Source organism: Neophocaena asiaeorientalis, unplaced genomic scaffold, assembly GCF_003031525.2.
Source record: "Neophocaena asiaeorientalis asiaeorientalis breed wild unplaced genomic scaffold, Neophocaena_asiaeorientalis_V1.1 scaffold120, whole genome shotgun sequence".
Lineage (NCBI taxonomy): Eukaryota > Metazoa > Chordata > Mammalia > Artiodactyla > Phocoenidae > Neophocaena > Neophocaena asiaeorientalis.
In genome coordinates, this window is record NW_020185322.1 from 523,655 (window position 1) to 550,162 (window position 26,508).

At 45.5% G+C, this 26,508-nt stretch overlaps 1 protein-coding gene across 1 annotated transcript in view; it reads right to left on the reverse strand.

Annotated features, from left to right (window-relative positions):
• Positions 1-26,508, reverse strand: part of CAMK1D (calcium/calmodulin dependent protein kinase ID) — a 406,078-nt gene that overhangs the window by 39,644 nt on the left and 339,926 nt on the right. The window contains exons 4-5 of the mRNA XM_024734155.1: positions 20,709-20,847; positions 16,256-16,382 (exon numbers count right to left, since the gene is read on the reverse strand). Coding sequence (XP_024589923.1) covers positions 16,256-16,382; positions 20,709-20,847 — 266 coding nt within the window. The remainder of the gene's footprint in view (positions 1-16,255; positions 16,383-20,708; positions 20,848-26,508) is intronic.

The following is a 26,508-nucleotide window of genomic DNA, read 5'->3' on the forward strand; positions in this document are numbered from 1 at the left end:
CCCGACCGCCTCTTAGGCTTGGCTGAAGTCAGCCTTTTAGGCCAGAAGGGAGTGGCATGATATATTTAAAGTGATGAAAGGGAAAAACCTACAACAAGAATACTCTCCCCAGCAAGGCTCTCATTCAGTTTCGACAGAGAAATCAAAAGCTTTACAGACAAGCAAAGGCTAAGAGAATTCAGCACCACCAAACCAACTTTACAACAAATGCTAAAGGAATTTCTCTAGGCAGGAAACACAAGAGAAGAAAAAGACCTACAAAAACAAACCAGAAACAATTAAGAAAATGGCAGTAGAAACATACATATCGACAATTACCTTAAATATAAATGGATTAAATGCTCCAACTAAAAGACACAGATTGGCTGAATGGATACAAAAACAAGACCCATATATATGCTGTCTACAAGAGCCCCACTTCAAACCTAGGGACACACACAGATTGAAAGTGAGGGATGGAAAAAGATACTCCATGCAAATGGATATCAAAAGAAAGCTGGGGTAGCAATACTCATATCAGACAAAATAGACTTTAAAATAAACACTGTTACAAGAGACAAGGAAGGACACTATATAATGATCAAGGGATCAATCCAAGAAGACATAACAATTGTAAATATGTATGCATTCAACATAGGAGCACCTCAAGGCAAATGCTAAGAGCCACAATAGAGGTGGAGAGAACAGGGGTGGGGTGGAGGCAGCTCCACCTGGGTGACATATGTTGGGCCATAACAGTTGGGTTCCCAGGTCTATTCATCAAAAACCTGTAACACACTAGCCTCTGGTAGGCTCCTACCATACCTTATCCACCCCTTTACTGCTGCGTGAGTCACACTGTCAAGGTCCAGACTTCATGCTGCTGGAGAACATCTCTAGACTGTATTTTCAGGGCTTAGTACATTCTGGTAGTTCACCAAATGGTGATGCAACTGAACCCAACCTACTCAACACACACGCCATTATTTCTATAAGAAAATGTTTTCCAAACGGCAGACAACTGATTTACAAATAAACTTAGCCGCCTCAAATATTTTTGGTGAGTACCTACAGGAACAAAAAAATGAGAGGGTCACAAATAAATTTTGGATTGCAAGCAACTGTCATTTGGGAAGTCCCTGTATTAGGTACAAGTAAGATAAATTGCTGAATACGTGCCCTGTTTCTGACATGAATTTGGGAGATAAAAGAACCAGAATTAGCCCTAATTCTCTGTGGGTGTCTGTCATTCACGTTGCTCTCCTTTTAAAAGCTTTTCTCAAAGGGATTTCAGAATTATTAGTTCTAGGGCTAAATGGCAGAAAAGATAGTCTGTTAAATGATCTCTCAGAACCTCCTTCCTGGTCAGATCTTGGGGACTATCAATTCAGGTTTTTTGAGGCTACTGCCGATAGAAACAGTATCCCATCAGCTTAATTTACACCAGTCAATAGAAGTGATCTCCATATAAACCACACAGCCTCAGCAGAGCATCCCACGAGCTACTGGAGAGATCTGTGGACAGATGTTCCCTCCTCTGAGCCCCAGGCTTAACCCACGCTCTTTAGTGAAACAGTACGTTCAAAATTTAAAATAATTGAATTTACTGCTGTGAGACTCACTACCAACGCACTGTGGAAAATTCCACTTGGTGGGAAACGTCTTCTATAAACCGAGCTGTTTTATATTGATTCAGAGCAAGGTTTCCTGGTAAAGGGAAGGACTCCAGAGACTTCAGAAACTTTTCATGTTGTTTTTAAAACAACTAAGTTGCCCATTTTCCTTACTGAAAGAGAGAGAGGAAAAAAAGGCTTAACCAAGTGGAATTGGAAACGAGGACAGCGGCTTGTGAAGGTGGGGGCCACAGTCACCAATCCTCAGGCTCTCATAAAACAGAAAAGGAATTTTCCCATTTCCTGCGTCCAAGGATGTGCTGAGAACCGTCTCTGCAGAGAGCGGGGAGAATGTGATCTCATCGTGTTACCACGTTCATGTTCAAGGTGATCTGTTCCCCTCCACGGACGTTTGAGGACCACTCCTCTTCATACTTCAAATATGACCCCTTCTACTGGGATACGGGTGGGGACACAAGCAGGAGGGGCAGCCCTGGGTGGCAGGAGCAGCCCTCAATGCTGGAAAAGGAGAGCTTGTGGTCCAGAACCATGGTGGTGGTGTTTCTCCTTATTCAATCATTTAATGGGCTGCATCCCACTTCAGGCACTGGCTTTATGGGTGACGAAAGCACACCTGGCCCCTGCCCTCATGGCACACCTGTTCTCCAGGGCGTTGAGGACAACACACAAACCACAGACGTAGTGCCAGCCTCGGCCGCCCTCCTAAGGACGATGATCAGAGTCAGACAAGATCATGGCAAGATGGGAGAAGTGGTGTTGATTTTTAAGTTTAACTCAGTCAAAATCCAACCCTGAAAATACTGAACTTACTCTAAATAAAACTCAAAAATATCCAAGGAAAGAAAATATGACCTCCAATAGTCAAATGATGGGGAAGGTGCAAACAGAATGAGAAAGATACAGCCGGGGAAAGAAATCACTGTGGCTAGCGGTGCTGTTAACAAAAGTATATGCACGTTGTTCATGTTGTTTTCCAAGAATAAAGTAATAGGCGTAAAGATGAAAGAGTAGGAGAGGTCTGAAGGATGTGAAATGGTTGCTGGGATTTAGGTTCTTGTTACTTAAAATGACTTTAGTTGTCTGGATTTAAGAAGTTTTAAATAGTCGGGTACATTGGCTTTTCAGTGAAAGAGACCTAGGCTCCACCACTTACTACATGTGTGGACTTGGGTAAGTCCCTTAATCTTTCTCAGCCTCCATTTTGTTAGATGGGAACATTAAGAGAGCCCAACTCTTAGGGTTGTTATGAGGCTTAAAGGAAATATGCAGCACATATGTATGGGTATAATTAGTAGTTGTTATGTAAGGAGGAAAAGTTGGAAAGATCATAGGAGCAAAAGGAATGTAGGTTTTATTACTCTCTAGAATTAAGGCTGAACGGATTCTTGATATCTTTTGGCACTTTCCTTCGATTCTAGCGTAACATAAAATGATTCATAAATGAAGATTTCCACCCTTTTGATGAAAACCCTCAGAAGTCAGGACAGAGCTGGGCCCACACGCGATGGAAGGGCAGGTCAGGAGAACTTGAATCTTAGAGCTGGAAGGAGCCAGTTGGTCCCTTTGTTCATCTAGTTCTTGATCCTTGTGGCCACTTCATCACCAACACGTTTACATCATCATCCCCCCTTGGTCCAGGCACCAGCCTAGGCACGGCAGCAGGAGCAGGTTGTTCATCATGGTTGACAGACAGCGCTGTGGGCATCAGGACCATTTGTCCCGATATTAGAGATCCATGTGATGGCCGAGGACCTCTGGCTGTGCGTGGCCCCTTCGTGGCTGTGCATTTATTGAGGGGAGAGGCTGTGCTCCTTCCACATTTCCTCTCCCTGCCCAGCCCCACCCTCTCCTACCTCCAGGCCAGGTGTCATCAAGATTCCCAACCCCATTGTCCTGAGCTCTCCCCATCCTTTAAGTAGCTACAAGGGTGCAATGCCCAGTTCTAACCAGTTCTTGTTTTCATTGGCCCCAGTTATAATTCTTTTTTAAAGGGGTGTTTAAAGATTATTCTGGAAGACTGGTTATAAAAATGGGCATATCCTAATTTTCTCCCTAATTCTTTTTCTTTTTAAATGAAGTATAGTTGATTCACAGTGTTGTGTTAGTTTCTGGCGTACAGCAAAATGATTCAGTAATATGAAAAAGAATATATATATATTCTTTTTCATATTCTTCTCCATTATGGTTTATTATAGAATATTGAATATAGTTTCCTGGGCTATACAGTAGGACCTTGTTGTATATCTATTTTATATATAGTAGTTTGTATCTGCTAATCCCAAACTCCTAATTTATCCCTCCCCACCCCCTTTCCCCTTTGGTAACCATAAGTTTGTTTTCTATGTCTGAGTCTGTTTCTGTTTTATAAATAAGTTCATTTGTGTCATATTTTAGATTCCACATAGAAGTGACATAATATGGTATTTATCTTTGTCTGGCTTACTTCACCTAGCATGATCATCTCTAGGTTCATTCATGTTGCTGCAAATGGCATCATTTCATTCTTTTTCATGGCCGAGGAATATTCCATTGTGCGTGCGTGTGTGTATGTGTGTGTGTGTGTATGTCACACCTTCTTTATCCATTCATCTTTATCCAATGTCCATGGACATTTAGGGTTGCTTCCATGTCTTGGCTGCCGTAAACAGTGCTGCTATGAACACTGGGGTGCATTCCCTAATTCTCTGGAGTGTGCCACCCGCTGAAACAAAGCTGACAAAACACTCAGATCAGCACCTCTACCTGTCTTTGAACAAGCTTCTGTCTTTGAAAATGAACCTGAAACTTCTAACCTACCATGTAGCCTATGATGTCAGCAGACAGACACGCAGGCAGATGGGCAACCTGCCAGCCTACAGCTTAGTCTCAGGTTCATCTGTTGGCCCTGCTGGCTGGCCTCGCCTCCCTGAGGAGGCCACGGAGAAAGGCATCTGACTTGAACTTAATGCATGCCATGGTGGGGAGGAAAAGGCTCTGAGACACGAACGCCAGTCATGGTCAGAGGGAGTGGAGTCTTCTTTTGATATCATGGCTTTTCCCAAGTCGCTCATGAAAGGAGGTCAGGAGGCCTCGGGGTCAGGAGGCCTGGATTCAAGTTCCATTCTGCTGGGCAGGCCGGCAACGTGATAGCATCTTTACAGGAAGGAGCCTAAGAGAGGGGTAGGTGGTCTCATGGGAGAGCACCGAACTTCCACGCGGGTTTTAAAATCACATTGTGCACCTGTAGGCTGGTGCTGGCATCTGTCACCTCTGACCCAGCACTGACTCAGAGGGCGGAATGAGAGGCTGGGCTCTGCACCAGTGTCCCTCGAATTCATCATCTTTCTGTGTCTCAGCTTCCTGTCTTGAAGGGCACCTGCCAGTCTGTCCCAGTGTTAGGCCTTCATGGAAAAGAATCTGTGCTTACCCGTAGGGCTGCAGGTGTCCCCTCATTCTAAGGCACACAGTTGTCCCTCAGCATCTGTGGGGATGGGGGTCCAGGACCCTCTGTGGACACCAAGATCGATGGATGCTGGAGTCCCATACATAAAGAAATGGCATAGTATTTGCATATTACCTACAACATCCTCCTGCACACTTTACCTCTAGATGACCCGTAACACTTAACACGGTGTTAACGCTGGGTAAGCCATTGCCGGTAAGCAGCAAATTCAAGTTTTGTTTCTTGGAGCCTTCTGGCAATTTTTCAAAAATATTTTTGATTTGCAGTTGGTTGAATCCGAGGATGTGGAACCCGTGGATCCAGACGGCCAACCGTACCGTTAGGGATGTGTGTCCAAAGACACTCGATCCAAGTTTTCCTGTCCCTAAGGGATTTCCACAGGTAGTGAGAAGGGACAGAGCTCCTCTGCTGGAGGATAAGGGGATAGTCTTAAACCAAACTGTAATATAGTTCCAAAGAGTTAGTGACACTGCGTGTCATCATTGTGGTGAAAAGGATGTCACTGAAACAGTGGGAGATGCATACCACTACGTATAATAGATAACCAACCAGGACCTACCGTATGGCACAGGGAACTCTACTCCATATCTTGTAATAATCTACAAGGGAACAGAGTCTGCAGAAGAATAGATATACACATATATGTCTATATAGATATAGATATGTAGGACGGAATCACTTTGCTGTACGCCTGAAAGTAACACAACATTGTAAAAAAAACAAAACAGTGGGAGAGAAAGAGGACCTTTCTACCCAGCAGTGGACTGTTCAGAGACGGTAAATAAAATTCTAAGATCAAGGAAAGTAAGATTCAGGCATACAGCTCAGAGGAGCATCCAGTCTCAGTAAGAGCTGCACCACAACGAGGAGGTGGTATTGAACGGGTTAACTCAGGTCTGCTTCCCGCCAGTAGAACTTTCAGCAGGAGAGCTATTGAAAAAGAAAAAAAAAAAAAAGCACTGAGGGGCTTTACTGTGAGCATCTTAATAGCAGGTGTTGCTTCACCTAGGTTTAGAGGATTGCAGCCTGGATTGTTGGCAAAGAAAAACACAGCCGAGATACAGAATCATTCCTCGCCGGTGGTCTGTCTTCAGCCCGGAGCTGCACGAGAGGAGCAGAAGTTTCCTGGGACAGCTCTGTTCTCTTTCCGGGCGTTATAGGTTCCTTAGCTCTTTCTCACCCTCCCCTAGAGCTGTAATTGACTAAAAATGCATCGCAGATGAGCAGCTCACTTGGATTTTCCTAGTAGCTTCTTGAATTTTACCACAGGCATGAAGAGTCCCCATTAAAGCACCATCCTGGTTTCTCATTACCAGTCTGATCGGAGCTGGGTTATGATTCAAATGCCGCCGAAGCCAAAATGTGGCTGATGGGTGGTGGGGAGAGACTAAGGAACGGGAAGGGAGTAGAAAACGGGAGGGCAGCTGGTATCTGGTGTTTTCAAATGTGGGAGAGACCTGGAACTCAGTGCTACAGAGGAAGAAAAATGTTCTGAGTAAGGCGTTTTAGAGCAATGTGGCAACGGATAACCCCGTAATGCGTTCCTTGCAGGTTGTCCCAGGATTCCACCTCCGCCCTAACGGGTTTGTGAACCGCAACCGGATGGTTAACTTTGCACTGAAGCCCTCCTCACTTCTGAAATCTGATGAGCTACACTTCAACATGAAGAATACTGTTACGGTCATTCCAGTGTTTTGGTTTATAAACATTAAAAGAAAAAAAAAAAAGAGTAAGTTACAAAATGCTGCAGTGCTTCTTTCCTCTCCACCACCGCAAAATGGTACCAGTTTAGAAACCATGAAACTCCATCCCAGGATTCAAGTACTGAGAGAGGAGCCGTCAGGAGTTCCAGAAGGTTGGAGACTGCTTTACAAATAGTTTTAAGAGGGATTTAGTGGGTTGGGGGCTTTTCCAGGGCAGGGCTGGGTTTTCTTGGCACACGTTCTGATCATGAGCTTCTGCCCTCGTCCATATTCACTATGTCAAGGCTAATATCAGGCCCTACAAATCTCCCCACGTGGGGAGGCGCTGTTCTCTCTGACAAATGGGGGCTGGCTGCAAGCGCCCAGTGTGATGAAACGGTCGCTGCTGGTTGTCACTGAGTCGCTGCTGAGAGAGAAGGAACGAGAAAGTTCTGATGTGGGTCCTCCGCCTACTCATCTGTGCCCTGTGTGACAATTTATCAGTTACATAAAATCCTGTTTCAACGCTAACAGTCTGAGAGGGTGAGAACAATGATGTAATGCTCAGAGCTGTGTACTAAAATATGGTATTTAAGTGAACAACAAATAAAAACCGAGCTCTTTGGGAGAAAATGACCACACAGAAGAGTGAAGATTAAAGCAGCAGGAACAGAGGATCTATGAGGAAAGATAAAAGGAACTGCGTGACTTAGCCTGCTCAGGAGGACAGAGATGGATGATGTCAACTTAACTGAATTTTTTCTTGTCTGTTCTGAGTGAAGATGGGAAAAAACGACAGTCAATATCCTTGACACACGAATATTTATACACTTAAAGGCGACTAAGTCACACATCTGTAGAAATACAGAACAGCAGAACCAGAAAAAAATCATGGAGGTCAATGCGTAAGCAGCTCTTGGCAGGAAAAAACTCTGTGGGAGAGAGCTCTTTGCAGAAGGTGCCCTTTGCCTTGTCACTAACCTTAAACCAGGCACCCCATGCTCTACTCATCTCCAGCCCGAGCACACCTTTCATATCTTTTGATCACACAATACTTTGCCTAACTTCGTGGTTCTTTCATAGACCAGAGAAGTAGGAATGAAAAGTAAGTAACTGACACATGACCAGATCTCTTCCTTAGCTTCCCTTCAGTAATCTTGCAAACTGTGTGAACAAGGTGGGGTCTAAAGAAAGATCACGAGGCCTCGACCAGCCTGCACCCAGCCTGCACACAGTGGGGATGGCGACAACTCTGACCCCCTACCTCAAAGGTTCACCAAGATTGCTTCCCTGTTTCCCTTTAAAAGCTTTCATGGTGGAGCAGAATCTTGGGAGGTAGTTTTGGGGGGACGCTGAGTCTACCATCTCCCCAGATTGCCGGCATTCAGATTAAAGGCAACCTTCCTTTCTGTCAACATTTGTGAGTATTGATTGTGTAAGGGGTAAGTGGCAGGGCCCGATTTGATGATTCATAGGTCATCACGCTTATTTTACGTACGAGAAACTGAGAACCCAAGAGTTTAAGGGAAGGGCTCAGGCCTTCCTTGCATGTAAGCAATGGCAGAGACAGAATCTCACAGTCAAGACCCACTGCTGTGACTGCCACCAGCTACAGGCTGGGTGGCTCTGAGAACAGTCCCTCATCCCCAAACGGAACCCTGGTTCCTGGAACCCCTGGTTTCCAAGGTCTCATCCTAACCTCAAGCCCCTTATCAAGCTTTAAAAATGCGATGATCCCATGAATTAAAAGTATTCCTTTAATGGTGAAAAAATATGCTGAGAATGTTGAACCAACTGTTCTCCATTTCCACTTAGAAGAGAACACAACAAAACTTGTTTAAACTATTTTAGACAAGTTAAGCCAGGGCTAGACCAAAGACTTTGGCAATGTCTATGCAGGCAACTAAGCTGCGAGAAGAGACTGGAATGCCTCCTTCTTCACACTTTAAGTAATATAACAATGAGCCACCTCGTAAAGAACCAAGATGTAGCTCTGCTTATAAACGCAGTGACGGATCAGACAGAAATGCACCTTCCTATCTTTGAGGAACATTCAATAATGAAAGAGTGGTTTCCAGTATGCACTCCAAGTGGAATACTGCAAAGGGATGTATCGTCACTCAAAGAGGCTCGATGAAAAAAGCACGTCTCATGTTGCTCAAAGGCAAACATCACAAAGCAGTTAGGAGTCCTGCCACCCAGCATCACCCCAGCCTTCTTGCCCTTTTTAAAAGTGCAGTTTGCAATCCCTGAATAAGAAAGGCTACTCTTTGGAAGAATAAGTAAGAGCACAGGCGTGCCTTCCTCTGCTGAGGTACTCTGTCACTTCATCTAGAGACAAAGGTTCCAAGTTCTTTTAGAAGAGTTTAATTTTCCCATAGAATCTGAGAAATCACATCGGTGTGCAAAGAGCAACATCGAGAAATAAAGCGACAGGCTTCCTTCTACGGAACAGAAGTACATTTGTCATCTTGTAGTGTCTTGTCAATTACATGACTGACATGGGTGCTTTCTGTGACGTATGGTTCCTATTTAGTGATTCAAGAGAGCCCGTTTGGATATTTTAATTAACGCAGTGGAGCAAGTTGCATAAATCATTTTACAAACTTTCTCAGCTCTGACTTTCATCTCTTATTGGCGATGCCAAGGGGAATGTTATATCTGACTCAATTAAATGGATTCTAAATCCAGGTCAATACCACGTTAACGGTCACCATGTTACCCTGAGGACCTGACTGCCACCAGACGGCCTTATCATTTCTCCTCAATTCTCTCCAAGAACTTATTTATGCATGCCCTCCCTCCCCAAGTGAGTCTGCTCATTTCCCCCAGGCCCTACATACCAGAAGCCATTCATGACCTTGGACCTTCGTTCTCCTGCTCGCCTGCATCCGTAAGCCCTTCATCTTGGCCCGAGTCCCACCCTTCCTTCAAATCTTGCCTCCTCTGTGAGTTTTCCCCTGCTGGTTCTAGCCCTTACTGATCCGTCTCTCGCCTGTATCTGTGAGGCTGCTTCTGAACTATGTCAGTTATTTCATACTGCAAACACGATACCTTACATGGATCCACATCACCCACTGGCCATACAGCATTGGAGGAGCCCCAGGTGTTGACAGAGCCCTAGGCGCTGCCTGCAGCAGGAACGCAATACACCTGGATGGAGAGATGCCCGCCATCTCCTGTCATCAGTGACCTGACACTCAGCATGGGCCCTGGTTCCTTATACGGGGTGTGTAAGGACCAGGCGGCTGCTAAGGGTCAAGAGTGAAGTTCAAAAGGCTCAGATTTCTTTGCTTTCTCCCAGGTTACCTTGTGCCTTGGGATACTTAGGATAAACAGCCCTTTTCCCATTATTTCTTCATTATTAGAGAACTCATTTAAATTGAAGTAGTAACTTGAGGTTGGTGAAACTAACTATTCAGCTGAAGAGTCATTTAGGTCATAACTGACACAACAACAAAACAACTGCGCTCACCAATGGAAACCAACACTGCCTCGAAGGAATCTGAACTAAAGCCGACAGCCATCCTCTGCTCCCAGCTTGGGCTCTTGAGACGTGTGGCCCCCAGGATGGGCAGCAGGGGAACATACTCCCTCCCTTCTCTCCCGTAGATGCCTAATGGCTCTGCCCTGTTCAAATGAAAAACTGCCCGGCAAAAAGGAGGCCGTGGCTTCTGTGTCCAAGGTTCCAAATAGTGTCCCCATCAGACTGCTGGGAGCGGGGTGGGCAGGTGGACGGGGCTGTGTCCAGCCCCAGGCTGAGAGCACACTGGGGTCCTCTGATGAAGACCTGTTTCATCTTCTCTGCAGCATTACTCTGACTACCAGGCTCCCACAGAAATAATTAGTTGTTCGATTAATCTATAATTTAAGGTTCCCCAAACCAGTGGTCCCCACTCAGTCTTTATCTTACCTGACTTAGTAGCCGCAACTGACACAAGGCACTTCATCCTCCTTGAAGTACTGTCCAGATGCCACACACTCCCCTGGTTCTCTTCCTACGTCACTCATTGTCCCTTCTCTGTCCCTCTGAGTCCCCGGGACTCAGCCCTGGGACCTTTCCTCTCCTCCATCTACACCCGCCCCCCACTTGATGATTCCATCCAGGTTCATGGCTTTACAATGCATCAGAGGGGACTTCCCTGGAGGTCCAGTGATTAGGACTCTGCGCTTCCACTGCAGGGGGCACGGGTTCGATATCCCTGGTCGGGGAACTAAGATCCCACACGCCGCGTGGTGAGGCCAAACAAAACAAAAACAAAAAACCCCAAACAACAAAAAACCAAATAAAATGCACCAGAGGCTATCAGTTCCCAAATACCATCCATCCCCACAGCTCATGGATCCATATTTGAGATTTGCCTACTCGCTAAAATTCATTTGCAGCCCCCAAATCAATACTTGGGATGCTTTTGCGGTCGTTTGTAGCCCTGCCCAGAGTGGGCAGGGAGTCACCCAAGTGCTCGCTCCCAGCTGAGGGCGAACACCGCAATGCTCTGCCCTCTTGTTTTGTCTCTCACAGTGACAAGAAGTATAGTTTTTATGGTCCAGTTAGTGCCACATTTTCCCACACTTTTGTGCATTCTGTTGATTTCACTATTAAAAACAGCCCCCAGGGCTTCCCTGGTGGCACAGTGGTTGGGAGTCCGCCTGCCGATGCAGGGGACACGGGTTCGTGCCCCGGTCCGGGAAGATCCCACATGCCACGGAGCGGCTGGGCCCGTGAGCCATGGCCGCTGAGCCTGCGCATCCGGAGCCTGTGCTCCGCAACCGGAGAGGCCACAACAGTGAGAGGCCCGCGTACCGCAAAAAAAAAAAAAAAAAAAAAGGGCCCCCAGGTGTCAGTGCCGAGGTGCTGTCCAGTGCTCCCAAGCACAAGAAGGCTGCGCCTTACGGAGAAAACGCGTGTCCGATAAGCTTCACTTGGGCGTGAGTTACAGTGTTGTCAGCCTAAGCTGAACAGTAATGAATCAGCAACGGTATTAAATAAAGCGTCACTGGACAGAGATACACATATGACAAGGTCAAGTATCGACCAGCTGATGACAGTGCTGGGACTAGAGACCCGCAGGAACCCAGCCCTGTATTTCCCCTGGGAGTGGGACTCAGGGTCTGCCCGTTCAGTGCTCACCGTGACTTTATAGGACAGAACTGCTGTGCAAAACGAGAATCTCCCCTCAAGGCCTGACTCCTATTCCAGCTGCCTTCCTGACCTCACAGACGTTATCAAATCCAAACCTGAACCCCTGGTGATACTTCTGCAACGTTCTCCCCCCACATCTTAATTAAAGGCAACTGCACCCTTCCAAGGACTCAGGCCAAAACCCTTGGAATTACCCTTGATGTCTCTTTCAAACACTACTTCTGGGTTTTCAGAAAATCTTGATGACGTCACCTGCACATCATATTCGGAATCCCACAGCGTCTCATTACTTCCACTCTGCCAACCTGACCCAGCCCCGACCATTTCTCGCCTGGACGACTCCAGAGCCTTCTACCTGGTCTCCTCCTTTCCACCCTGGCCCTGTCCCCCCTGCCACCTCTCCTTATCCCAGCTTGTCCCCCACAGGGATCTTGGTGAAATTTGGATCATGTCACCCGTTACCTCAGATCCCTCCAGTGGCTTCCAGCTACCCATGGTCGTGACAGCGACTTCTAAAGTCCTGGTCTGCACATGCCCTGCCCTCTGCTTCTCAGAGTTCCTCCTTTCTCACCCTGCTCCTGTTGCTCCTCCCACACTCCTGCCCCAGGGCCTTTGAACCATCCTTGGAATGCTCTTCCTCCCAATAACAGCATGGCTGGCTCCTTCACTGCAATCATATCTTTACCCCACTGTCACCTTCTTACTGAGGGCTGCCTTGATCAGTGTAGTTAAAATGACAACTCCCTACACACACATACACAGACACAGACACAGACACACACACACTTCCTATTGTCTTTCCTGCTTTATTTTTCTGCATAGCACTCATGTCCATCTAAGATACTAATTAATATATTTAGCTGTCTGCTTATAGCCCGTTTCCCTCTCACTCAGAAGTACCACGAGGTTGAGGATTTTTACCTGTTGTTTTTTCTTTCTACTGATGCATCCCCAGTGCCTAGCACAGAAGGCAGGCACTAAATAAATAATTCTTGAATGAGGCATAATATAGCACTTACCATACATTATTCAATTTACCTGTTAGCCCTCTCTCACACAAGACTGTGAACATTCTGAGGTCAGAGACTCTATCTAATTTGTATTTGTATTCCTAACACCAAACTCCTGTGCATGACACATAACAGGAATTCAATAAACACATGCTGAATGAAGAGAAGGGGAGCAGAGAAATAAAAAATCACTCATGTTTACGAAGCTTAGGTTTTTATTGAATTCAACAAGCATCTGTGCAAAGATGAGTAAGCCAGAGCCCCTGCTCTAGTGGAGAGGGGGAGAGACACGGATAAATATGGAAGCTGATGCAATGTGGTAAGAAAAGGAAAAGAACCAGGATGACAAAGGAGAGGATGGATGTTGGGAAAGCAGTCAAAAGAGGGTCGTGTAGGGCTTCCCTGGTGGTGCAGTTCTTAAGAATCTGCCTGCCAATGCAGGGGACATGGGTTCGAGCCCTGGTCCGGGAAGATCCCACATGCCACGGAGCAACTAAGCCCGTGCGCCACAACTACCGAGCCTGCGCTCTAGAGCTAACGAGCCACAACTATTGAGCCTGTGTGCCACAACTACTGAGCCCGCGTGCCACAACTACTGAAGCCCGCATGCCTAGAGCCCATGCTCTGCGACAAGAGAAGCCATGACAATGAGAAGCCCGCGCCCCACAATGAAGAGTAGCCCCCGCTTGCCGTAACTAGAGAAAGCCTGCGCACAGCAACGAAGACCCAACACAGCCAAAAATAAAAACAAATAAATAAATTTACAAAAAGAGGGTCATGTAAGCTGGGCTTTGATGGCCGAATAGGAGCTTGCCATGCAGACTGTTGGGGAGAAACAGCCTAAGCTCAGCTGCTCACTGCCCAAGGCATGTCTACACAGACACAAGCTCCCCAGTGTTGCCCCTTTCTTACTCTAAAAGGTCCCCCAAGAATTTGGTGCTCAATAAATGTGAACAAACAGAATTGCTATATTCCCATAGTCCTCCTTTTCCCCCTCTTCACTCCAAGAAAACTCTGTATCTGACAACAAAATTACCCGATGGCTCCACTTGCCACCATTTAGGGTAAAAGAGCAAAGGCCACATCCAAACACCAGTCCCGGTTCCCAGACTCATCAGCGACTGACATCTAAACACAACCAGACCACTAGGATGGCAGCCACTTAGAAACCCAGAGAAACTGCCATTCCACAAGCTCTGTCAAAATGTAAAAATGCGAAAATCAATTCAGAAAGTGCTAGAGCTTTCCAACATCAGAGCCAAATATGAGAGCAGTACGATGCATATGTAAATATGCACATTCTTTGTCAGAGCCCACGTCCTGAAGCAGGAGCTGGGCGGCTACAGCATCCTCAGCTTCCTCGCCGGCGTGGCCTGGGCAGCAGCCCCTGTGGAGCAGAGCAAAGCCATTCCAGCCAGGAGACTGGACCCCATGACCTCGTAGGCCTGTCCATTTTCTGATGCCTATGACTCACCATGGTTGGAACCGGCTGTTTTCCTCCCTGTCTTTTAAGAGAAATGAGAATAAGCTTGCCTCATTCATTTTTATTTGCTGCTTGCCTGGTGGCTTGGACTGAACTGGAGAAATTCCACACACACACACACCGCTCACGCTCACATTTCCACCCACGGCCCCCACCTCAGGGCACACACGTGTCTACACGTGCATCTCACACCACAGCTGCTGATCCAAATCCTCCTGATGGAGTCCAAGCTCTTCCTGAAACCATGACTTTTCTCTCCTAGAACGGGGACTGCTCACCCTGCCATGCATCTCCATCAGATGTGCTGGCTTCGCAAACACGATCAGAACCATCTCCCCTTCTGTATCTAGTGCATACACACAACCCAGGGACAAAATTCCTGGGTACTGTGACAGTCAAGAGCTAACAGGTACTGACCACATCTTTTCCTCCCCTCCCACATTTATACCATCTTGATCTCCTCCTAAATCTGTGGCTTCCTTCCCTTCCCCTCACTTTAGTCTCTATTCCCCTCAAGTCTGTTCTTTTCTCCTGAGTTCCTTTAAAAGTGCAACAGCTGTGACATTAACAGTGCCGACTTAACGCCCATTACCATGCAAGCACTTGGAGGGCCCTGAAGTGCCTCCGAGGTCTTTCGAAGTTTCTGACCATGCTCTGGGCCCCAGACCCGTTTAGCACGAGGCCTGCTTCCCTCAGCCTGCCTGGGAAGGTCACGTGGTTGTATCCCCGAACAAACAGGAATAACATTGGTCATATAACATCACCTCCTCTCCTTCAGGGCAGGCTTACTGTTCTCATTAAGAAAAGCCATCATGGTCTGTATGATGAGAATTCAGCCTTGGTCTCCATTTTCTCAAAGTCTCTTCCAGTCTCAGTTCGTCCTGCTCTTAGACCTTCCTAGCTTGTACTCACTCTCTCCCCAGCACAAGCTGATGCCTCTACCTGGAACTCTGTCCCCTGACTTTCCCATGGTTGGGGCTGCTTCTCGTCATGAAGGCTAATGCCTGAGTCTCCTCCTGTCCCCTTAACTGTCCCAACTGTCCCAACTTCTATCATACACTCCCGTTTTGTCTTCTTCACAGCATGTAAGATCTGAAATGCCCCTGTTCACCTGTTTCTTTTCTGCCTGTCTCTCCCAACTAAGGTCAGCTCCACGAGGGCAGGTGTTCCGTCTCATTCACTGTCTTCACCCCAGTGCCTAGAACAGCATCTGGTACATAGCAGGCACTTGCTGGATGAATGCATACAGTCATGTAAATGGAAGCCTCGATAACTTCGTACCCAGTTCTGATGGCCTTTCTCTGGGCCCCCCAGAGATGGAAGTTGAGTCTCAGTATGTGTTCAGACCTGCCATAGCATTTTCTGCATTCTGAGTGTCAGGGACAAAGGATCTCTGGGGTTCTGATTTTAGAAAAAACTTTAATTCTTGGCTTCTCCAGGACAGATCAGGGTTGGCTAATTAAAGAGAGTGACTTGGTCAAGGTCTGAACCAGATTCCTTCTATCAATATTTTCTTTCTACGTGTTTCTATCTCAACATTTTGTTTTATGTGTGTTTGCACCTTATTGTCATCCCACATGTCACTGTAAATCATTTAAAAACATAGATACACATGACATATTTCTGGTCTTAGAACCTGGGAACTCACCCAAATCAATTCCTGGCCTCCACACAGGCCCACACCCAAATCAAACGGGATTTCCACCCAACTATTAAAAGGTTTCATGGGAAATCACTTCCCTTCAAACTCATTCCAGTGTCTCTCAATCTTTTATTCCTCCCTCAAGGGAAATGAAGGCAGCTGTGATCACGTGCCAGGCTCAAATGCTTAAGACAAGTGATCAGGTTGACAAGTGGGAAAACACACACGCGCAGTCCTTACCGACATAGCCTGGGGTCCCACAGGCTGTGGACATCACGTCTCCTTTGCCCTCCATTTTGGACAATCCAAAGTCACTGATCATGATTTTGGACTCTTCATCCTGACTGTAGTACAATAGGTTCTCAGGCTAAAAAGAAATGTAAAAAAAAAATCTGTTTTAAAAGCTGGGTTACTTGTGGGAGCCTCACCAAACCACCAAAACTTAATGACAATGGAAGAACAGACTTGACCTTTAGACACAGTAAATGCCTTAAGAAAAGCAGTGTTTAGCGAAAACAATGCAGGGTGCCTTATATAGTATTGGGCATTTATGGATTTTCAATAAATGTGAGCCACTTTCCCTTATTAGTATTTTCTCTACTTAAGAACAATGAACCATATATTGAGGCAACTAGAAAGCAGATGCCTCTCAGACTTGTCAATTCATTTCTGGGGTTAGGGGCACAGAGATTCCCAGAAAGAAAACTGTCTTTGCAGGTGCTATTCGGTTTCTTTTTTCTGACCCTTGTCAGCAACCTGTCTCCAACCTAAGGGTCTCTCTCCCCGCCCTAAGGGACGTCCTGTGTCCATAGCTCGGGCACATGCACTGCACTTCCCCCTTTCCCGGGCCAGCTGATATCCGAGCACTCCACTTCCTGGGAAACAGCGGGAGGTCATCACGGAATGAATCGGAGGCGGAAGATCTAGAGCTTTCTAGCCATGCGTCCTTAAAAGCTCTGTTTCTGTAGAAGACGGGTCAAGATGGTTCCTCGTTTGCTTCCCTGACTGTAAAATGTCAGAGCTCAGGCAGCAGTAATGCACGACATGCAGCAAAGGTCCGATGACAGCTCCCGTTTCCACTCTAAGTCTGTACATCAGTGGCACCCCCGTGGTGTCTACATGGGAGGGGCTTACGGATGGCAATCCTGGGGTAAACCAGGAGACAGCAAAGTTTCATTTGTATGACATCTTGTGGAAAATTGGGGAATCTGGTGGTTTCTGGCAAAAAATGGGGGCGGGGCTTATGGAGCCGGAGGGAGATGTTGAGCAAGCATCCCCCCACCCTTGCTGTCTCTCACAGTAATTTTCCATCCATGACCCCTCACTCTGCTCAACGGCTATACCTCCCCATGTGTCCTTGCCACATGTGCAGTGGAGCCCAATTCTCTCCCCTAACGCAATGCCCCTCCTGCAGGAGTCTTGAATAAAGCCTTCCTTACCATTTTAACATGTGTCAGGACCATTTTTTCCTTTAACTGAACCCCAAGGAAAAAAATACTACCCCTCACTCAAAATAACATGACACATCATTCACAGTGACTTTAATCCTATGGATGAAGCACAAAATTAGAAGAAAATCAAATGCATGCTTGAGGATGCTTTCAATTCCTTTTAAACTAGAATAAAATGAGCCAATCAATAGTAGAAACAACAACACTTAGAAAGCAGAGGAAATAATCTAACCAAACAGTGCACGTGGTTCATGGTTTCTCTGAATGTTTAGGGATTCGCCTTTGATGAACAGTAAGAATCCAATCATGGGTGCAAAGAGAATATTTTTTTAAAGTTTCTGATTTTATGACTTCCTGTCCCAGTACTTCTACAGCTGTAAAGTCAAGGATCTCATGCTCCTAGACAAGGCTGCATCCAGGCAGGAGACAGCCTAAGAGCCCAGAATCTCTCCTGATACCTTCTTCCTACAGGAGATGCATTTGGATCAGTAAACTGCTCTTCTGAAGGGCAATCACCAAGGAGGGTTCAGTGGACTGGTCATTCTCAGCTTAGGTCAATACTTTTACTTACCTCAAGATTAGTAAGCACAGCAGGGCTTTACTTGCGGGGAGGGGTGAACAGGGAAAAAGTGGGAGGGAAGATGGGCTCAGGGATGATGTGGGTGGAGGCCCCCACTAAGCAGTAGGAGCGCTGTGAGGGGTGGAGGGACAGGAGGAGGGAGGGGATCTTACGATGCTTCCTGGGATCCTATGAGGCCCAGGACTCACCGAAAAATGATTTTTCTGTATTTTATGGCATCTTTGCAAGACAATTTGTGGCCAATACTTGACTTGGGATGTCAATTCCAACCCCTGTTCACATAACAAGCTTCTAAAAGATCTGAAGCAACACTTCCTGTAAAGTTCATGTTACCTATAGTCATACTCCTGATCCAGTGATTCTCTCCTGGGGACAATTTCGCCCCCCAGGAGACATCTGGCAATGCCTAGAGACATTTTTTGGTGGTCAAAACTTCAGGACTGGTACAGGCATCTAGTGGGTCGAGACCAGGGACGCTACTAAACATACACAGGGCAGCCTCGCACAGCAAAGAATGATCCAGCTCCAAAGGGCAACAGTGCCTAACAGGAGGAGGCAACAGTGGACATTTCGCTTGTTTTGAAAAAAAAAGACAACTGATCATCGTTAGCAGCTTCTGGGGCAAGAAGACACAAGAATACCTTTCTGAAGGGAGAAAGAGGTATAGCCACCTGTGGGGGTAGGGTAGCATCTCAAATTGTGCTCTAATCTTACATTAACCCAATCGTGTTCTCTATTGCTCTGGCCTCTATCACAGAGTTTAATTTTCTTAGAGGTTTACGAAAATTTAATTCCTGAACCCCAACTTCCTCCACATAGATCAAACTTCTTTGTGCCTCTGAAAAGAGACCACAGAAAGGTCCTAAAATGGTAACATTCTATCCACAATTACAAGCCTGGTGATCTTAAAGTTCTACAGGCTGGGAGCTGCATGTACTTCTCCAAAAGCGTTACCTGCGTGTAAAAAACATGATCTCCCATAAAGCCAATCCATCCATGACCCCTCACTCTGCTCAACGGCTATACCTCCCCATGTGTCCTTGCCACATGTGCAGTGGAGCCCAATTCTCTCCCCTAACGCAATGTCCCTCTTGCAGGAGTCTTGAATAAAGCCTTCCTTACCATTTTCTAAGGGGGAAATAAACATTGCCCATCTAGGAAATGGCTTACCTGCTTAGAAATGATTTCTAGTAAGTACACCACATCACATCTCTACGGTCACTAAACTAACTTGTTCAGGAAGAGCTAGCTGCCTGCTGTGACCTGGAAGCACAGAACCGGCATTTGGTGAGGGCACAAGAGAGCAGAGAAGGCACGGCTGCCTGGTACAGAGGCTCCAGGTCACCTTACCTAGCCCTTACCTGGCCCTCTGAAGGACCTGCAAGTCCTGAAGATGAACTACTTGTGCTCACAGCCCATTTCACCCATCAGGAGGCTAGCAAAGGCTGTAAGAAGTCCATCAACATCCTCAAATACCCTCGTCCAGCAGTTCTCCAAGTGTGGTTCCCAGGCCAACATCATCTGTAAACCCCTTAGAAATGCAAGCTCCCGGGCCCTGGTGCAGACCTGCAGGATCAGAACCTCTGGGGTAGAGCCAGCAATCCGTTTTTACAAGCCATCCAGACAATTCTGGTGTAGGCTAACATTTGGGAGCCACTACCCTAGTCAATGGAAAGTGATTAACATGGAGAAAAGCAAAAACTTCACAGTGAATTCCAGTATACCATTTTATACCTTGACAGCCAGTACCAGATAACGGCCAGATGTTAACATTCTGTTTTAACACACATTTACCATTTATTCCCTAAATTGATTTAGATTTCCCATAGTTGTGTATAGCACGGCTTCAGTACAATATAATCCCTGTGTTTCTGATAGGAGTGGTGAGTATGTGTGCTGGGGTGAGATGTCTATCTTGACTGGTGCCGTGAGTTCTAGGGGCTGGACCTAAAACTGCTGTAGAATGAAGCCACTTTATAGCCTCGGGTCAACAGCGCAGATTTTTTTCTGTTCCTCAAATTGACATGTTCCATACCTACCCTTGGTACTATGATACCCACCCTTCGGCATCCACAGACACCCTTGGGCCAAGGTGACCAAGGCCCAGATCCTTCAATGCTATTGGTGAAGGGTGAGTATTTCAAAACCTCATAGGGAAAAGATAAGAATGGAACCGACAGGACATTGGGAGAAGGCTGTAACTGTATGTCATTTAACCCATCTTTCTGGATAACCTTTTATTTCCTTTCTCCCTCGCCTCACACCCTCTATCTACTGCTCCCTTTCTTTCATATGGTGGGTTGCACTGAAACAGGGCTGGAATTGGGAAAAGACTGGAGAACTGCACTGGGCAATCTTCATGGCATCCATGTCTTGAACAAAATTACCCTTTAGATAAGTTTGAAGCAATACACAACCTACCTCCCCATGGCCCTTTCGCTGTACAGTGGTTATTAAATGTCCCAAACAACGGCCAGCCCCGTTGATCTTCATCATCTTTCAAGCTACCTCTGGGTCCCAAAGACCCTGACGACTGACAGTACACAAAGCCCACCGTATCTACATCAAGGCAACCTCATCCCTCCTCTGGAGCCAATCTGCTCCGACAGGTGCATTGTGGGTTGGAAAGCAACTGGAGGGTGTTGCTAAGCGACAGCCTCACCTTGAGGTCCCTGTGGACAATGCCCATTCTATGGAGATAGTAGACAGCATCCAAGACCTGGCGGATCAGAGTGCTGGCATCTTTCTCTGTGTAAAATCCCTTCTCCACTATCCGGTCAAACAGCTCTCCACCAGATACACTGTTAAAAAAAAAAAGAGAGAGAGAAAAAATCAGTATAAGTTAAAAAAGACGTGTTAAATTTTTCAATGAAAACTACCAATAAGACCTTTCAATATGGTGAAAGACCCAGACTTTATTTCAAAAATTAATCCAGGGCTTCCCTGGTGGCACAGTGGTTGAGAGTCCGCCTGCCGATGCAGGGGACATGGGTTCGTGCCCAGGTCCGGGAAGATCCCACATGCCGCTGAGCGGCTAGGCCCGTGAGCCATGGCCGCTGAGCCTGCGCGTCCGGAGCCTGTGCTCCGCAACGGGGGAGGCCACAACAGTGAGAGGCCCGCGTACCGCAAAAAAAAAAAAAAAAAAATTAATCCATTTTCAGATTTAAATGTTGCCCCCTTATTCCCCAGAAGCTATATCAGGGCAGTGTTTCTATGTCATGATGGTACAGATGGTCCAGGACGAAATAAAGTAAATAAAAATCAACCAGGATCCATGGACTGGCCAGGCCTGAGAAGTTTCTCTTGGCCTTTGCCTCCATCCTGCTGGGACAGCATTAACTCAGGATAACCTTCCAGAATATCAGCATCATCAGTTATAGGGCGATGACACCGGATAAGATGCCTCCTTTGCATGCGAGTATAGCCTTAAAGGTTTGGGTGGTGGGAGGGGTGCTGTGGGCAAAGCAGGAAGCAGCCAACAGGACGTCCGGGTTCTTGACCCAGTTCTGCTCTTCAGATGCTGAGAGGATGGGCACTCCTGGAATCTTTGCACCTCATTCTTTTTATCTGTAAAATGAGGTAGTTAATCTAGTCAACCACTCCCTGAGAGGCATCAGAGCCTTAAAGCCACTTGTGATTTACAAAAACAGATAGAAGAACGACACTCCATTACATTGTTTTACTTTGGTTTTTGTTGAGAATATTTCATTTCAATTTCTTTGAATTTCAGATTGCATTACCATTTTTTTTTTTTTGTATTTATCAAAAGGGGACCTAGGTCACTAAAGGTTAAAAAGCCTTGGTGGACAGAGACCCTTTCAGCTCTGAGATTTGATGTTGCTCTGAGTTGAACAAAGTAACAGAACTGTTAAATCCTGAATAGAAACAATTCAACTGATAGCTTTGCCTTCAAATTCTTGGAGTACAGACTTCTCTAAGAAAAACAATGCTTTGTGCAAATAATTAAGCCATCCCTTGAAATCAGCTTCAAGGGATATATCAGCACTATTTTAATAAAAGAGAAAAAAATTTTCCAAAAACAAAATGAAAAAGGTGTATGTGAAATATTAAGATCATAAAAGTTTCACAAACAACTTTTACATCTTTAAAAGACAGGCCCCAGGAGTGACACACACACATACACTAACACACAAAGCTATGATTCATTTTCTTCAAGTCAACGCAATTAATGTTCAGTAACTGAGCCACTGAAATGTTCTTTTCAAAAAAACTAATAAAACACAATTGCAGCTATAAAAGGCCTATGTATTAGAGTCTTTCCCATTACATATAATCATTCCAAGCCATACTGCGCTTGCGTAATGTCTCATTTCCAAAGCAAACTGAGCAATCTAGATAAAAGAAGAAGGACGCTCAGGAGAAATAAAAAGCAATTCAAAGAGTGAAAAGAAATACAAACAGGGGAGCAACTACATCCTGATGACCATGTTGTCTACATTAACCATCCTTAGGTAAGCCCAGATCCCAAGACATTCCCTCTCAGCAACTCACATCAAGTTCTCGCCACTCTTCATTTTTCTGGAACCTTCTTCCAATGATTTCAATGGAAGAACTTTGCAGAGCTTGAGGATGTATTACAGGAGATGCACAGTTGCCAGGGGTAGGGAGAACCTGCGTGCATTCACTTGGAGGCATTCACTTCACTGAACCATTTATTCAGTCATTCATTCCACGTGTACTGGGCACCCATTAGGTGCCAGCCACCCTGTGCAGCTGGTGCCAATCAAGGCGGCATTAGCTGCGCCGGAGGAAAACCCTGTCTTGATTGTGCCCCTCCTCATCCCCTACATCAGCCCACCTTCAATAATGACACCACTTACTAGTGTTCCAGTGCTTTCTGACCGCTGGGCTGCCTGCTACTCACATCCTCTGCAAGGTGCTGGAAGCCCTCGAGCAACAATGCTCACCCCTGGGACTTCCCTGGTGGTCTAACAGTTATGACTCCCCACTCCCAATGCAGGAGCAATCCCTGGTATGATCCCTGGTCAGGGAACTAGATCCTGCATACCACAACTAAGACCCAGCACAGCTAAATAAATAAATAAATAAATAAATAAATAAATAAATAAATAAACAAATAAATAAATAAATAAAGCTCACCCCTTCCTCCACCTCCCACCCTTAGCACTCTGTGACCTGCACTTTGCCAGATCCCTTCCCTCCCTCAAAACTGATCTTTCCTGCTTCCCATTCTCTCAAAGTCCACCTCTCTGCAATGTGATATAAAGTATTAATAGCCATTGAATAATATTTTCACTGTGATAGGTCAGCAATGCAATAAGAATTGAAGCATTAGGGTTGAAGTTTAAGATTCTCCTGTCACATGTAGTGTCAGGGTCTCAATTTCCTGCACATTTAGTATTTCACTTCTTAAATTCCAAACTGCACCAGGGATTTATCTTTCTGAACATTGCTCAGAAAGAATGTCATTTCCTTAGAAACCAAGGAACAGGGTGAAAGTTTAAAAAACTTGCCAATAAAAAATGTAACAATACTGATAAAAATACCTTAAAGTTTGTAAATCACTTTATACTTTCCAGAAATCTCCTTAAGCACACATTTCAAAAGGCCATTCTTACAGACTGAATGTTTGTGCGCCCCCGTCCCCCAATTCGTATGTTGAAGCTCTAACTGTCCCCCTCCCCCAAACTGTGTGATGGTATTTGGAGGTGGGAATTTACGGAGGTAATTAGGTTTGGTTGAGGTCATGAGGGTGGGGCCCTGATGATGGAATTAGTGTCTCCATGAGAAGAATAAGGGACACCAGAGAGTTTTCTTTCTCTAAGCCATGTGAGGACCTAGTGAGAAGGTGGCCATCTGTAAGCCAGGAACAGAGGCCTAACAGGAACCAAATGTGCCAGCACCTTGATCTTAGACATCCCAGACTCCAGAGCTGTGAGAAATACATCTCTGTCCTTTAAGCTTCCCAGTCGCTGGTATTTTGTTATGACAGCCTGAGCTAAGACACCCAATCATTTTCAAAATCACTTGTGAACAACCAGAATCCCAGAATCACTGATAAGGAAATAAATTTAGAATTGTGGCAAGGGGCCTGTCTCATTTTCAGGCTGGCAGGACACGTGAGGGTTGGGGTGGTGGGCTGCTGAGCTGACAGGTTGTTTGCTTGAGTCAATATCCTTCTACGGCAAGCTTCCAATGTGCGCGGTTTAAAGGTCCTCTTTAGAAATGGAGTTCCCCAACGAAAACACGCAAAGCATCAGAATGTAGCTGGAAGGATCAGGGGTCAGGTGATTGGAGAAAAGGAATAGGACCATAATAACAGGTCAATAAATAAAATTACTTAATGGCAGCTATGGGAGAGAGGTTCAGCTTCAGGGGGATGTAACTATACAGAAGGAAACTGGCTACCAAAGACTGAGGGAGCAGAAGACAGGAATATGGTTTGAAAAATTCTCTACTCGTCTCAATTTGAACTTGGACACTTATTTAGAATAACCTGCCTTTGCAGTGAACTTGGGTTTGCTCAGTCTCTGATCTTCCTTGCCTATTATACTGCACTGCTATCACTGTACGTGAATCTTAACTATGCAAAAACCAAATAGTTGGACGTAATGATCTCAATAAAATTTGTTTACTTGCAAAATTTTAAGTAATGCAAAATCTCTTCAAATTAAAAAATAGTCAAGAAACAGATTTTCAGAGCTGCTGGATCACGTAAACTAAGTTTGGATTCTGTACTGTAATATATTCTGTAATGTACTATTATATACAACTTTGTCAGTATACCATGCATCCACTGTTAATACTGGGCAAACCATGTTGTTTTTTACATGCACTTGAACTTCTCCATCTGATTTTGGTAGATATTTTCCTCTTATTTTAAGATTTACTGCTAATTATAGTCTAAAATGTTTTATATCTTACATCACCCACACGTTCATTCAAAAATGGTACTTGTGCTAATGCTGAAAAATGGGCTCCAAAAATCTGTTCCTCTAGGAGTTAGATTTAATAAAATATGAAGAAGGCCAGTGGAAACCAGAATATGTCACCCTCAAATATGCCTCTTCGACATAAAATTATTTTGAACTGAAGGCAGTTAAGAAGCAAGTAAATGTAAAAGAAGCTCCCACTTTTCTGTCTGAAGGCAGGAAATAAATTCTCCTTTCACTGGAGACAGACTCTTATCAGCCCAGAGTGAAACTGGCAAGCAAACCATGTTCAACTAACCCTTATCATCTTCGTTACACGTCTTCACCATTTACTACCCCTATTACAAACTCCTTTGTCTTGTCCATTTTTCACAAATTTATTGTTTGCCTAAAAGGTATAAAAGCTTCCTGCTCTGGTCACTTCTTGAGGTCTTCATTCCCTTGTGAAGCCTCCTGTGGATATGTAAAAATTCAATAAAATTTGTTTGCTTTTTTTCCTATTCATCTGTCTTTGTGAGTTTCATCTTCAGATCCAGCCAGGGACCATCTGAGGGTTAAAGAAAAAAACTTCTTCCTTCCCAAAAAGGCCAAATAGTATAGTGCCGTGCTATTAATATTAGAGACAGGAGTCTGAGAAGTATTAGTGCTGATACTGGGGATGATAAAAAGCAGTGTTACAGCAGATATGCCCTGAAATTCACAAGAATGTCAGATAACTAGGCAGCGCCAGTGTTAAAGACCCGGGAGACGTGGCTACAGGAGCCACATGGCTTAATGTGCCCCAGAGCAAGGCTGGTTAAAAATGCGTGTTTTCTAAGAACGATTTCCCCTATTTAATCCTAAGGGGAAGGCAGTCCTGAAACATACAGGTTGTGACTGAGAGGCTGCAAACAAAGCATTTTTCAACTGTGAAACCCCAAGGCCCAGATGACAGAAATTTTTTTTTCACCCAGCCTGGAGAAAGATAAAGACCATCAGTCTTTGCCTCAATCGAGTCCCAACTTGGCAGCCCCTGGAACTTCCTTCCTCCCATGCAGGGCACCCGCCGTCTCTCTGTCCCCTGATCCTCACGACTTCATGTGTCTTTGGTGCCCTCACTCTCTGCTCCTGGGGGGACTCTCTCACCCACTCTGGGACGATTAAGGGTTTATTTCATGAAAACTTTGTCCTCAATATTTCCCTCCTTCAACAAATCCCACTTTAATAATCAAAACACCTTTATTCTCAGAATTCAGTTTCGCAACATCTTCCCAGCCTCAATCTGTTCAGAAATTTCCAAAACACAAACACACGCCTCTCCGTGGAATGGGGCAGAGAAATGTAACCCCTTGTGTGCCACTGCATTTTGATTCTGGCTCTTTTCCCTTCTCAGTGTCTGGGTGTTGTGGACTGAATTGTGTCCCCCAGCCCCCAATTTTTTTACGTTGAAATCCTAACAGCCTCCCACCCCCGCTCCCCCTCCCACCCCAGCCAAAGTACAACTCAGAATGTGACTGTACTTGGAGATGGGTCCTTTAAAGAGGTAATTAAAGTTAAATGAGGTCATAC